The sequence below is a fragment of the Phoenix dactylifera genome, chromosome 5 (assembly GCF_051530095.1).
Source record: "Phoenix dactylifera cultivar Ajwa chromosome 5, Ajwa_hap1_PhDact_Kaust_v1.1, whole genome shotgun sequence".
Lineage (NCBI taxonomy): Eukaryota > Viridiplantae > Streptophyta > Magnoliopsida > Arecales > Arecaceae > Phoenix > Phoenix dactylifera.
The window spans coordinates 31,552,253-31,566,575 of NC_143194.1; the positions used below are offsets into that span (position 1 = coordinate 31,552,253).

Here is a 14,323-nt window from a genome sequence, read left to right on the forward strand (position 1 = left end):
TGAAGTCTATGAGTCGAAGGAGCCCTAAAGCTCCTGGATGGTTCTATCCACAACCTTTCTTGATATGTATCACCCTGCTCTGCATTCTAAATTTGTTGTTCTGCTCTTGGATACCGGTGCAAAAATTACCATAATTTTGTACTGGTTCAAGTGGGAATCATGGGAATGAAATGAAAAAAAATTCAGTCCATTCGCTATAATTAAAGAAACATTTTGAGAGAAGAAAATTCGATTTGATGAATCCAATGCTTAAAAATTAGGACCAAGAATTTAGAAGCTAGCATGTCTTATTCTCAACTAAATTTTTATGTACCATATATGAGATCAAAGCTTCAAAAGAAAAGTTGACAATAGGGTCGTCGAGATAAAAAGAGATGCATCCTTTCCCATAGGATGAAGCAGAAAGCGAGAAGGCGACGAGAGGGCACTCCACTTTCCTGATCTTGCTTTTATTCACTTTTTTATTTCGAAAAAAAAACATGAAATCTGATGCAAAGTTTGATTTTTATTTTTATTTTTAAAATATCTCTGATAATTTATTGAAAAAATGGAAGTGATTTTTTTATACTTTTATTATTTTTAAAAACAACTTTGTGAGCTATGAAATTATGGCCTGCACAATTTCTCTCTTTTTGTCCTCGGCGGCTCCTCTCCCACCTACTTCATCAAAAAGGTTTTTCTTCTTTCATCTTGTCCTCCAATTTTTCGCCTCATCCTACTCTGCTCCCTCCTAAGGCTCTCTTCCCACCTCAAGACCACCTCTGACCTTGATGACCCCACCACCTCCTCTCTCTCCTCGATGCCTTTGTACACGTCTAATTGGAGAAGGATCCATGAGACTATCATAAGGCAGCCAGTGGAAAAGCTCCCTCCCTCCATCTAGTGTCAAAAAAAAAAAAAAAACTACCAAATATACTTTTATCATCAAAATTTAAGAAAAAATAGGAACAAATTTTCTAATTTTTATTTTTTTAAAAAAATAAAAATAATAATGATGCCAAACACAGTATTATTATTATTTTTTTGTGTATCGGCGTCTCACGACTAGGGCTGGAAGTGGGCTCGGGCCGGCCCGAAGCCCATCGGGTCGGGCCGCCCGCGGGCCGGGCTATGGGCTAGGCTCACTGCATTTCGGGCCGGGCTCGGGCTTAATTATTCAGCCCATTTCTATTTCGGGCCGGGCTCGGGTATTTCATTGGCCCGGCCCGGGCCCGTCCAAGCCCGAGCCCATTTCCAGCCCGACTGCCGAATGCCTTAATGGCCCGAATCGCGGCCGAGTTGCCAACTTGCCAAGTTGCCATTAGGGATTTGCAGCCCGAGGGATTTGCAGAGGCGTCGCCATCTCGCGGACGAGCGGTGGAACCTGGAGGCGACGAGGCGTGGTCCGCCTGGAGCTAGAGTTTCTCCGGTCGTCGTCGTCGTCGATCGTCCAAGCTCGGCGAAGTGGCGAAGAGGAGTCCCGACCACCCTATCATCGGCGAAGCTAGGTTTTGAGGTACGATTCCATTTACGAATGAATCTTCTTCGTTTTGGTTGGGATCTTCTTCATTTTGTTGGGATTTGCCGAGGCGCAGAGCGGACGAGCGGCGGAGGCATGGAGCTAGGGTTTCTCCGCTTCTTGTCGGCTCGTCGCCGGTCGCTGGGTTGATTACACTTCGGCCGGCAGTTACTTCGGCCAGCAGTTTCTCCGCTTCTTGTCGGCTCGTCGTCGGTCGCTGGGTTGATTCATGATACTGACAAACAGAACAAGGTATCAGGCATTGCAAAACAAGAAGAAGAGACTGAGAAATTTTTCGGTTTGTTCCGCACTAGAATCCACCCAATTAATGAACTTGATTTAAGCTAAGTATATTGTTTGCTTGTGGATATTATTGCCTACTTGGTTCTGCTACACTCGATGCCAGATTGCTTAATACAATAATATGTTTTTGTTTTTTTTATTAATGGCTTGATTTGTAGACCCATGGAGTCCATGGTGTTTGATATCTGGACGCCCTGCAACTATAATCATCCTGTGGGATGTGAGAACCATGGCTTGAAGCAGGCGTACTGGACCAAGCATAACTGCATAAATCATGCATGGGGAGACAGCAACTATGATGAAAGTGGGCTTTTCTCATTCAAATTTTCCTTTCAGCACGCGCCCTCTTGTAATTTTTTGTTTTCTGAATTAAAACCTATTTGATCATTACAGGCATCCAACTTGTCATTCATGGAATACATGGAAAATTATCAGTACGAAAATCTCTTGGCTCAAAGCAACAAAATTGACTGTTTAATCATGTAAACTAGGCCGGGCCCGTAATTGGGCTGGCCCAAACGGGCTCGGGCCGGGCTCGGGCCGGGCTTGGGCCGTGTTTCTGTAAAATTGTTCGGGCCTCAGCCCGGCCCGAAGCCCGGAAAATAATTTCGGGCCGGGCTTGGGTAGGGGTGTGGCCCGACCCGGCCCGGCCCACTTCCAGCCCTACTCACGACATTCAGGTGTGAGTACGCCACGAGGAATCAAAATATAAAACATGGGCTAGTCCCCACGGAATAGAGTCAGTGCCTCCAAAAAAAGGCTCCGGCATGATGTGCTGTGAAGGAGGCGGGCGATCTAGTTTGCCGCACTGTTCGCCTCCCAAAGTACATGTACGACCCAAATAAGTCGAGACTCTTCAACAAGTGGTAAACATTCCAGACTAGTAGATGTAGATCTGACCTGACATGCCCACACCTGATCCATTCAATCATTGTGGCCGAATCGCCCTCCAATAACGTTATTTATTCCTTCAGTATTCTTTTCAGAATTTTATCCAAAACCTAACATATATTCAAGGGTCGACGAGGTTTCGCACTGTTCGCCTTCCGAAGTACATGTACGACCCCAAATGACTCGAGACCCTCCAACAGATGACAAACATGCAGACTAGTGGGTGTAGATCTGGCCTAGATGCCCATACCTGATCCACTTAATCAATGTGGCCAAATCACCCTCTAACAACGTTATTTATTCCTTCAGTATTCTTCCCAAAACTTTATCCAAAAGCTAACGTATATTCAAGGGCCGACGAGGTCTCGCACTGTTCACCTCTCGAAGTACACATATGACTGCAAATGAGTCGAGATCCTCCAATAGATTGTAAACATTCCAAACTAATGAGTATAATTCTGGCCTGACATGCTCACACCTGATCCACTCAATCATTATAGCCGAATCGCCCTCTAACAATGTTATTTATTCCTCCAGTATTTTTTCAAAAACTTTATCCAAAACCTAACGTAGGGTCCACGAGGTCTCACACTTTGTGCCTCCAAAAGCAGGAAGCCGGTTTACCTCGCCGACTACATATAAGCACTCGCATTTTTAATGAACATACCCTGCTTAGTTAGAACTATGGGGTGAAACGAGATATGTGTACTAGCCAAAATGAGGAGTGTATTTATCGACGCGCCCAATCAATCCAGTAGCGCACGCACATTGCACGTGCCCGACAGCGCTAAAATCGACAGGCGGAAGGGGGCAAAAGTTCGGCCTCATCTTCTTCTCCGTCACCCATCGAATCCGACCACCAAGTGCCCGACTCCCCTCCCCCTCTCATCCCCTCCCCTTGGCATGGCGAGCTTCGTGTGCTTCACCCATGTGAATCTCGTCACCTTTTCAACCAAATCATCTAACCCCTCCTCTTCTCTCGCCCACAAGACTGTTGCTATCTCCCTCAGCTCCCGCTTTCAGTCCCTCAAGGCCCAGGTGAGAGTCTCCTTTATCTCTTTCTTTATAGGGATCTCTTAGTAATTTCTAAGTAATACTGGCGATACTTTCAAAGGCTTTAATGTGTTATAATTATGTTGTAAAAATTCTTTTATGTTTCCCTTAACAGGCTTCTGACAGTAATCAAGGAACCAAGCCGAATAGCATTGTCTGTGCTGACTGTGATGGGAATGGTAATGCGAATTGATTTGTGGAAATTTATTATGCTTTCCTTTTTCTCTTTTAGAATTGAATTGGACCATGATGTGATTTGATCTGCCTCTTCTGCTGCTTTTGGTATATATGGGATTTATGTATTGATGGTACTTTCATGGGCATTTTGAGATGCAAATTAATGGCATGTCGATATTACTTGTGTTAAAAGTGATGTAGTTTGGCACTGAAATATACCTTTAGTAAACGGTATAGTATAAGTTTTCTTTTAAGAGTTGAGACATCTTTTGCAAACTCTAATTTCCTCTATGGTCTCTACAAAGAGGTAATTTATTTTAAAAAAAATGTATTGGTGGATAAATTTTCAGTTGGCCTGTGACATATGTACTTCATGCACAAACACGCTATCCAGGGATGTGCTTCTCGAGATTTCTTACTGGTTTTGAAAAATATTCAGTAGGCTACATTTTATAAGTTTTATATTATTTTAATTGCTATATAAACAATAGAGTAGGTACAATAGGAATCCATATCCTCAAAAGTAAAATAGCGAGGGCTCTGTTCCATGTTCCATTGTATCAAGTAGCAAAGGAGATGATATAAAGCTCAGTTTCATTGCTATTATTGGCATCAAAGGGTAAAACTGCATAGATAGTCTAGAAAAGCCTCATCCATGGCCTTGTAAAACATTGAGCTAAAGTGAAAGATATATTAAAAGAGTGAGGATGATAAACACCATTGGAAACAGTTGCATTTGTTTTTCTGCACTAGCTGATGGTTACATGTGGAGTCAGCTAATGCTTCTGTTGAAATTTGGAATCTTTTGTATTCAGATGTTCTTAATATATGTTAATTTAGAATAGCCATACACATCTCTTTCTTTCTTGATGAAATGACATCGTCTCAATGCAGATTTTATGTAATTCTTTAATTAAGTGATTTCCATTATCTTCCACTCCACAAGAGAATGCAAGACAGGTTTACTCTGCAACTAAATTGCTTCAGCAAGAGCATTCTTAACATACTCCTTCCTGCCTGAAAATGTCCTTGTAACCTGCATGCTTTTTTTGGCAATACATGTCTATGTATGTGGGGCAAAAAGAAAAAAAAGAAAAAACAGCAATTATTGTTGTGGAAGTGAATTCTGCTTATAACATTTGTCAAGGATAAGACAATTAGATAAGATAGCCCTAGAGCAGCATATGATGGATCAAGTTAAATAACAGACTACAAGTGGGTGGGACAACTCTTCCTTTTTATCATCACGGTATTTATTTGACTTGTCTTGAAGTGTTTCCCATTATTGTGCGGCTAGAGTGTAGTGCAGTGAAGATATTATATAAACTAAAAGTCATACTACCAAATGTTATTTGAAGTATTTGGGATTAACCTTTTCGCACTTATCTTACTAAGTTCTTCATTATCTTTTAATGCAAGTGTTAATATTGTTTGGCATGGTACAAAAGACCTCCGATGCCGATTATTGATTTTTTTTTTTCAAATTAACAGGTATCGTATTGTGCAAACAATGCAAAGGAACTGGGGTGAATTCTGTTGATCACTTCAATGGCCAATTCAAAGCAGGTGCATTATGCTGGCTCTGCAGGTATGCCATAAAAGAAATTTATTAACTCTAAGTCCTATTAATTGTTTTTAAATTTATCAGAAGGCTTTCCTATTGAAGAAGTTATTGAATTCTTCTACTGTTCAAGATTGTTTTCAATAAATTATGCACAAAAATGGAGATTGTGCTCTATAATGTTGTTGGACTTTCCGATTTCCTTTCCACGATAATTATAATATTATTTATGTTTATTAACATTATGTCGGCCACTTTTTTATAAAAAATATCAATAGTAAAATAGCTTTTGATCAACTCCCTTAGCTAATGAAGTTGTCAAATCATTGGCTCTGGTCAGATGTAATTGCTCTAGTTTGTTCAAAAGAATTAGTGGGTTAACATTGTGCATCCATCCTGCAAGTCTCCGAGGTCCATATCTGCATCCCCTCCCATTAGTAGCACAGTAGGAGGTGCCACAATCAAAATGGGACTAAGACTATTTTTTTACCATTATCTCCTCTCTCTCTCTCATAAACCACTCAACAAAGTTTGTATGTCTGCTTAATTAAGTATGTTTTTGCCCATTTGGGTGAAAGAAACATAGATTCCCTACAAACCTTTCTAACTTCTCTGTCAGCAGCTGATTTCTTATAGTTTAAAGTTGATTAGTGTCAAGATTAAGCTTAGATGTACTTCATATATGTTGAGCACCTACAAAATGAAATATCACATTACCAATTATACTACTGTACTTTGTTGCTTATTCCATGGTGTTAATGCATCGCCCCCAACTTAGGCTCTTAACACAATAATTATTGAAGCCTAAGGAAATTGGTTAGAGCAGTGCTTTCTTCATATATTTGATAAAATTGGGCACTGCACTCTGGACTAGATTTGTTCACCTTGCAAAAAGCTACTCTCAAGCATTATTACTTTTGTAATGTGGTACCATAAATCTTTGATCCTGGGTTTAGATCAGCAGATGCTTTAGACTTCTATGGCAAGCTTAACACATTTTGTCATGCCCATTAATTTAACAAAATTGAGAATGCTTTGTTATTTTTGCACCTATTTAAGAAGACAATGGTGGCTAGCTAGGATGCTGCTTCAGTTTGCATTCACGCGCCATCAAATATTTAGACATTGCATGCAAGTCTTGCCTGTGCATCAAACATTCTGTACCAATCCACTTTTACAGTTACAAGATTTCAGGTGTTGCATTTTTCCTACAAACAATCATGACTACGCATGTGACTACACTGGTTGGAGGAGAAGTTAATCTGCGGCCTAGTTAGATGGACTCTATTTTGCATCTGATGCTTATTGTGTTTTATTTTTCCAGAGGCAAGCGGGAAATCTTATGCGGGAATTGCAACGGAGCGGGCTTTCTGGGCGGTTTCTTGAGCTCCTTTGATGACTAGTTGTTGTTAAAAAAATGCTTCATATTTTCACATGTTCCTTAGATACAAAGGAATTTTCCATCTCATATATGTTGTGTTGAATTCTGAAAATGAATGCTTCTGTTACTCAGCATTATGTTTTGCAGGGTTGGCATTAGTATTTGTTGTAAAAATTTCAGAAACAAGGGTGGCAAATTGTTTCAGTTAGAGATATAACATGCTTCCAGACTATCTATAATTTCAGGCTTGTGATACACCTATCAGCGATGCATTATGCTATCAAGCAAATGAACAAATGTATAGCATTTAAATTTATTCCTGTGCTAGTTTTGCACATTATTAGAGGACAAGACCACTTCTAGTTAAATTCCTAGTTTCTCATATGAGCCGGCCATTGAAATCAACCTAGAAAAGGCTGATGAAAATCTTACAGACTCGGAGTACTAACTAGAGATTATTTCTTCTCCTCTTTCCAACTTTCGATGACATATTTGTGGATTTTAGGATAACTGTCACTGGAGTGGAATCTGCTAAAAGGTGGAGGAAAGAAGTAGAAGGCCGTGCATGGACCACCGATCCCAAAGATTTTGAGGCACCAAAATTCGTTTGGAAAAGGATACTTTCTGTATTCAGGATTTCTTAAGATTGTGGGGCTGATCCTACCGAGTTACTCCTTTCCACCACCTTTCAGGATTCATTTCTATATTCCAGATTTCCGGGATTGCCGGGCTGATCCTCCCGACTTACTCCCTTCCACCACCTTTCTGTATTCCAGATTTCCTAGGATTTTGAGGCACCCAAATTCATTTCGACAGGATACTTTCTGTATTCCAGATTTTTTAGCATTGAGCGCCCGTTTGGTTTGTGACTGAAATCCGAATCAAAATAGAAATAGCCATATCTTCTGACACATTTGGTTTGTGATCATGATCTTGGATTGGGATTTGAATGCTAAAGCAGAATAGAATTTGGGTTTTGGGGACTTGGGGTATTTTATTCCCTCCCGAAATCGAAATGGAAACGAGATTTCTTCCAACTAAATGGCTGAAATAAGAGATACTCATTCGCATTTCCATTCTATAATCCAACTCCCTCCACCCAAACATGCCCTCAATTTAACTGATTCCCTCATCCTGGAAATTGCCTGCAGGCATGACAACCAAATGGACACCGATTCCAACAGCTCTAAATGAATATAGAGAGATAACATTAGAATTCAGTACAAACGGTCTAACTTATATATGGCCAGTGACCACCATCATAATCCAAACCCACCTAAAATTAACCGAGTCCTAATAGCAGCAGACAGGTTCAGATTTTGTCAAGTTACAGGTATTGGCTGAAATTTCAACTCGTCTGTCTACTGATACAAAGGAGAGTTCTGGGCTTCTCATTTTTTTCTGCTTTAGCAGTCTTAAGCTGTATAGAAAGAGCTTCAGGCCTCAGGCGAGTCAACTGAGAGAGGGCTTTAAGCTTCCCTAGATATATATTAGGATTGCTATTAGCCTTTGCATCGATGCCTCAGAAAGCTTCAGGTATAGCTAAGACGAGAAAACGTACTGCAAGCAGAAGAGTTTCTGAAAATTCTTAAAAGACCAGTTGTGTGCCATCCAACTAAATGACTGCTCCCGTCCAAATAGCTCAAATAAGGCGCAACCTCAACATCTTATAAGATGTCATATGACTGCAAATGACTGGAAGCCGTCCTTGTAACTCAGCTGCCTGTATTCAGTATGTGGCAATCCAATGAGGAAGGACCTCTATTTTGTTAAAGCTCGTGCAGTACAGAAGGAGATTTTTGCGAAAGACCTAGTCTGTCACATCTCATGGATGTAAAATGAGAGGTGCAGCAATTCTCCAAATAATTTACACAGCAGGGGGGTTCAATATACTGCAGTAAGATCTGAGAATAAAATCAAACTAATAAATGATCTGAGCCACTTATTCACAATAACAACCATGTAATGATATATTTGGAGAAACATACGAAGGTGAAGTCATGTAGCAATGCTAAAATGAGTATAATGGAGGCCTCTTTTGACTTGCAATGAGCAAACTCAGTTCTCCTCCATCATGATTGGTTGGTTGTTATTAACCAAGTATCTTAGAGCCAACTCATATGCAGAGAAGATGGCACCATTGACAACAAAGGCCCGGGTGACGGCAGTTCCCAATCCGCGCCACAGCACAGATAAGCCTTCTTCTTGCACACTCTTCCGAAGGCAATCAACAATGCCACGGTACTTTGGTGGTGGTTGGTCTCCCTGAGGCGCTGATTGTGCCTGAAGTCTGGATTTTACCACATCCAATGGGTAGCAACAGACCCAACTGGCCACTCCTGCCAACCCCCCAGCAAAAAGCATTGTTCCCACGGTTTCCTGACCACTTTTCCGGCAGCCAGGGTGAAGCTGCTCTCTAGCATTCTCATAGGTCCAGAAGTAGACCCCATGTGAAGGCGCATCACGGAGAACAGTGATGGACAGGCCTCGGTATAAACCCCGAATTCCTTCCTTTCTTAAAATTTCCTTGGCCATGCCAACTGGCCCTAGGCGAGGACTTCCATGACGCTTGTTCCCTATCATCCTTAGTTGAAGTTGTATCTTTACAAGCTCGACTGGGCTTAACAGCAATGTCTGAATAGCACCTGTTCCAACTCCAGCTAGTGCAACACTTCTGTATGATGGAGGTTCGTTCATGTTGTTTGCATCGAAAGCTCTTGACAAGACTGCAAACACCTGGAAGACCATAGCATTCTGCAACAAGAAAAAGCCTGAATCGGAAAAAGCATCTCGATTGCACACATTCTTATCTACTAAATAATGAAGCTGAAAGAATTGCATGATAGAAAAGGTAGTTTGGGGTTCCAAATGTGTATGTCCTAGCACTTTATTTTTTATAAATGTGGCAAAATTCATGAGATCACTTTCACATCATTGGTATCAGAGCTTGTAATGGTTCCACATATATGGCTGTTCTACTTCATAGTTTTGATGACCTAAAACCTAACCTGAAGAAACCACAAGCATGAAGAGCAAGTTTCCATAGCAAGTACACAATTATGTGCATATGTTAATGAAGTGTGTTTGAAATGGTAACAACCATGCTGCTCCAGATTTTTTATGATTAGATATTACGTAATAGTTCCATCTGGACCTATTTCAGTAGGTAACCATAAAAATCTAAGTTGTTTTGCAATGTCAAGGGTGGCACTGGCATGTTTGGGTTCCTCTGATTACTGCTCGCAGGTGCCCCTGCAGATGCTATATCTCATTTCAAAACTGAAAGTTTGGCATGGTGCAGTCCATAATGGGCCTGCAAATATGAACCTCGGAACCTTTGACAATATTTCATTCTAATATGTCATAATCATTGCTTTGAGTAACTTGTAAGCATGTCTTCTCTTTATGTCCAGGAGCATTATTCTACTGCTACAACTTATAATCCATAGATTCAAGAATATTAATCAGTGAATCAATATAATGTTCTGTTTATGTGCAGAGAATCTTGAGTATGAAATGACTACAAAACCAAGAATTGGTGGGGCTCTCCTGTTTATCTTTACTTCAATTTTTTTTTTTTTCAAACTTCGTCTCCTATCAATAATATGGAGTCGTCAGTTAAATAACTCAGTGCAAATTTATCACCAACTTGCCTCTGTATCTAATTCCATCATGCAGGGGAGTTGCTCTGAGCATCAAAAGCAGACTGCAATATGGCACACACTTGCCTTTTCATCAGACTATCACAACCAATAGCCATAGATTTTCTGATATGCCATGGTTGATCAGTAGGCCCTCTGGTCTCTAATCGCCTTGTTGGTCTATGATGGCACATGAACATCAAGCAGAAAATCTTCATGCAATTTGGTACATAAATGGAAGCACAAAAAGCAACATACCTGATTTAAAAGTTGAAATGTCCTCTAGAAAGAAAACAAGACATGCCATCTACATCTGTATTCCTATAACTCAAGTACTTGTTTTGAATTTATGGTACCATCACAAGGCAATCCAATGTTCAAAAAAGAAACAGCAGATTGTAACTTCTAGCATATTGTGAAACAAACAAGTCAGTATTCTTCAATAATTTTAAGAGCTTGGCTTGATTGTGTTCATTAAACTGAAAACAAACATAATATTCCTAACTACTCTAAATTTGACTTTCATAGATGGTCCTCTGACAGTTCTCTGCTCAGGGAATCATTCTGCTACATTACTTTCTAAAAAGGGGTTTTGATGCCAGATTCTGTATGGGAACCTCTAAAGCAACTCTATTGGAAGGTTATCAGAAACTTATTATAATATGACGTGCACAGTATCTAAAGTAGTGTATTCCAACAAGGGAAAAAAGTACTGGAGGAGCTTTCTAATTCTTCGATCAAGAATCTAAAATTCCAACAGAGACAACATCATGTGGGGCTTCTCTGTTTAGGTTCGCTTGGATGTGATCCTCAGTGTTGTACACACACACACACACAGAGATATATATAACTATCTCAGAGGATATTCACTGAGTGTCAACAGCAGACTGCCTGTTTATCACAGATGCCAGTTCATGAAACTGCTATATTTTTAAACTATCTCAACAAATGACCACAAATGTATTCTCAAAAGGTTTTAAGAAGTTGCTTCGTCGGTCCATGATAAAAAATTTAGTTTAACTGAAAATTCTTTACACGATACTGGATATGTCAAAAGAAGCAAGGATGAGGAACTGCACGCGGGCTGAAATATTCTTTGCAGAGAAAATAATTGCAGACTACATCTTCCTTTATCTAGAAGTAGTTTTATCATGTTACTGGCGGTTCCACTACGAGCAGGCCATTCTTTACATGAGCCAAAATGACATAAATGTAGTTACTATATAGTGTTAAAGAAAAAGATTAATTTTTGAGGGAAAAAAGGGAAAAGAAAAAGTCAGCATTATGAAACCAAGTATTTTGAAAAGCAACAGGCCGGCATTGATTTCTTTTAGTCATATCCTCCATGTTACCGCAATTATTCTTCTTTCTTTTTACTTCTAGGAGAATGAACCAAAAGCTTAACTGCAATGTTTTATCTTACCGAGGCCTTAATCTTAATTGAATTAGGAGGAGCTCAACGAAAATAATTCATGCCCGCAATAGTAATATGGAACATAGAATTGCTTAGATTGTGTCTGCAAATTTGTGCATGCCTAGGTAATGTTCCAGATTACTACATTTCATGATTGGACTTCTATTTCTATGTCTATTATTAAGCTATAGCGTCCTAGAACAATATTATGTCGATCCTACCAAACCATTGATCGTATCTCTTAAATTTGCCATTTGCTGGGATCCTCTAATCGACCTTTTTCAAATTCCCCCGAGCAGAGAAACTAAGGCAGCATATTCCAACAAAAGCAAAATAGTGTTCGAGATGCCCTTTTTCCCGAATACCTGGATGCAATCCTTAAATTCTTCGTTTATTATTCCTCTGTTTATTCATTTCTTTACTCATGATCTACTTCTTTTCTTTAATTAGCGGTATGGTTTTGTATCAACACGATTCTTTACACGATCTTGGGACTGAAAAAAGAAAGAAAACCGCACCTCAACTCCTTTTTCGATCTGAAAGAGAAAAGAATAACAATAATGGATAGTAAGAAGACGACGTGGAAGGATCTACGTACCTGGAAAGTGACGGAGGCGAGGGGGGCGGCCATGCCTCGGTAAAGCGCCGCCGGGCCCTCCGCCGCGACGATGCTGCGGAGGAGCCCGACGGCGGAGATGGGGCGGCGGTCGATGGAAGAGGCGGGCTGCTGCAGCCTGATCCTGAGGGTGTCGAGGGGATGTCCGGAGATGACCCCGGCCATGCCCCCGAACCCTCCCGCCACGAACTCCTTTCCCCAGCTGCTCGCCAAGAACTCCGGCCAGAACTCCATCGCCCCACATTCCACAGCTCCTCCCTCCCAACCCCACCAATATAACCAAATACCAAACCAAATTCTCTTTCTCCCCCCTTATATAATTATAATATTTTAGGAAGACAAAAAAGTAGAGAGATGGAGCTAAAACCTGCGAGGGAGTTATGCTTTGGAAAGAGAAGGAGCGAGGAGGGCGGTTCGAGGGAGGAAGAGAGACCCGCGGGCATGGTCATCGGTCCCGAGAGATCTAATTTGATGGGCTGGGAGACGCCCGCGCGGTACAGGGTGGGGCCGGGGGCGCGGAGGAAACGGCCAAACGCTCGGTTCCGAGGGCGGCGATTTGCGCGGCCAGGCCACGGGCGCATATCTCGGCCATTGGCTTGGAATCGTGGGTATGTTGGCCGTTGTTGGCTCTATTTTCTTCGGTAAAAGCGGCAATAGTAATATAATAAGGAATTTTGGCGGACGGGTTAGAAATAATGAAGTCGGCATCATGACTCAAAGCGTGAAGGAGCTAAGGCAGTAGCGTGCCGTTGGAAAGGAGAGGAGACGGACGACGACAGGCGTCAGCGGCGGCGTGGTCCCAATGTCCCATGGGAGGAGAGAGAGAGCTCACGTGGTCCGCCGGGGAGTGCAGGAGGAAAAAATAAAACATGCGGCTTTGTCGCTGTCAAGCCGGAACGGACACGTGGTGAGTGGTGACACGTCTTTGGCGATTCGGCCGCTTTGCGTGGTACCTGGAACTAGTTGTGAAAAGCTTGCTCTGCTGTCACGCTGAAAGACTTTTTTATAAATGAGCTGTTATGGTGAAAGATATTTGTTACACTTTAGCTTTTCAAATTCATCATTTAATCGTATAACAAACATTCAAAAATTATGCAAATAGATGAATAAAATTGCTCAAAATACTTTAAAATCTGTACAAAAAATAGTTTAATATTAGACATCATGAAAAAAAAGATTTTTTTTTTTCTATATGACTCCTGCTATAACCACATAAATAATTTTTCATCTAAAATTAATATAATATATAAATTAATTATGGAATTATCAAGTCAATGATTATGAACTTAAACTTTTTTATGGGTTGTAAGTATACATCTGTCTTGGTCGGAAATTTATCCCCAAAAATAGATATTTTATGTCTATGTTAGTATATTTGAATTGCTTTATCTGAATATGTATTTATTTGTCAGTTAAAATTGTCTAATCATCTCTCTAAATAGTTTTAACCAAGTTTTGAGAGAAGAGGAAAGGTGTTTATTTTCAATTAGACCCTTCAATTAAAATTTATAATTTACAGTCAACTATTTGACTACAAATTTAGTTGAATAAAGCTAAAAAGTGGATCTTTTCGTATTTATGATGGATTTCTCTGATTCATGCATGTTTGTGGTGCAATTGCATGAGATTTCATATAAATTTGATTCAAATATATGGGCAACCAGTTGCATGTGCACCAAGCTCCCTTTTGTGAACAGCTCAAGATGGCTTATAAATGACAAGCTTGTCCGCTTTGACAGAGCTACGAAATAAATTGAACTTGAGAATTTTCCACACCTTAATAACAAA

The 14,323-nt window shown here is 40.5% G+C and overlaps 2 protein-coding genes across 2 annotated transcripts; one reads left to right on the forward strand and one right to left on the reverse strand.

Annotated features, from left to right (window-relative positions):
- Window positions 1-3,492: 3,492 nt before the first annotated feature.
- Window positions 3,493-7,103, forward strand: LOC103710890 (DnaJ/Hsp40 cysteine-rich domain superfamily protein). The gene is made up of 4 exons (XM_008796814.6): window positions 3,493-3,730; window positions 3,861-3,924; window positions 5,414-5,510; window positions 6,808-7,103. Exons 1-4 carry the CDS (start codon window positions 3,596-3,598, stop codon window positions 6,884-6,886), a joined length of 375 nt encoding a protein of 124 aa, XP_008795036.1. The 5' UTR covers window positions 3,493-3,595; the 3' UTR covers window positions 6,887-7,103.
- A 936-nt stretch (window positions 7,104-8,039) lies between these two features.
- Window positions 8,040-13,166, reverse strand: BAC2 (Mitochondrial substrate carrier family protein). Its single transcript, XM_008796812.6, has 2 exons — window positions 12,518-13,166; window positions 8,040-9,618 (listed from the first exon to the last, which is right to left on the reverse strand). The coding sequence occupies exons 1-2, from the start codon at window positions 12,767-12,769 to the stop codon at window positions 8,923-8,925; spliced, it is 948 nt and encodes a 315-aa protein (XP_008795034.1). The 5' UTR covers window positions 12,770-13,166; the 3' UTR covers window positions 8,040-8,922.
- Window positions 13,167-14,323: the final 1,157 nt, after the last annotated feature.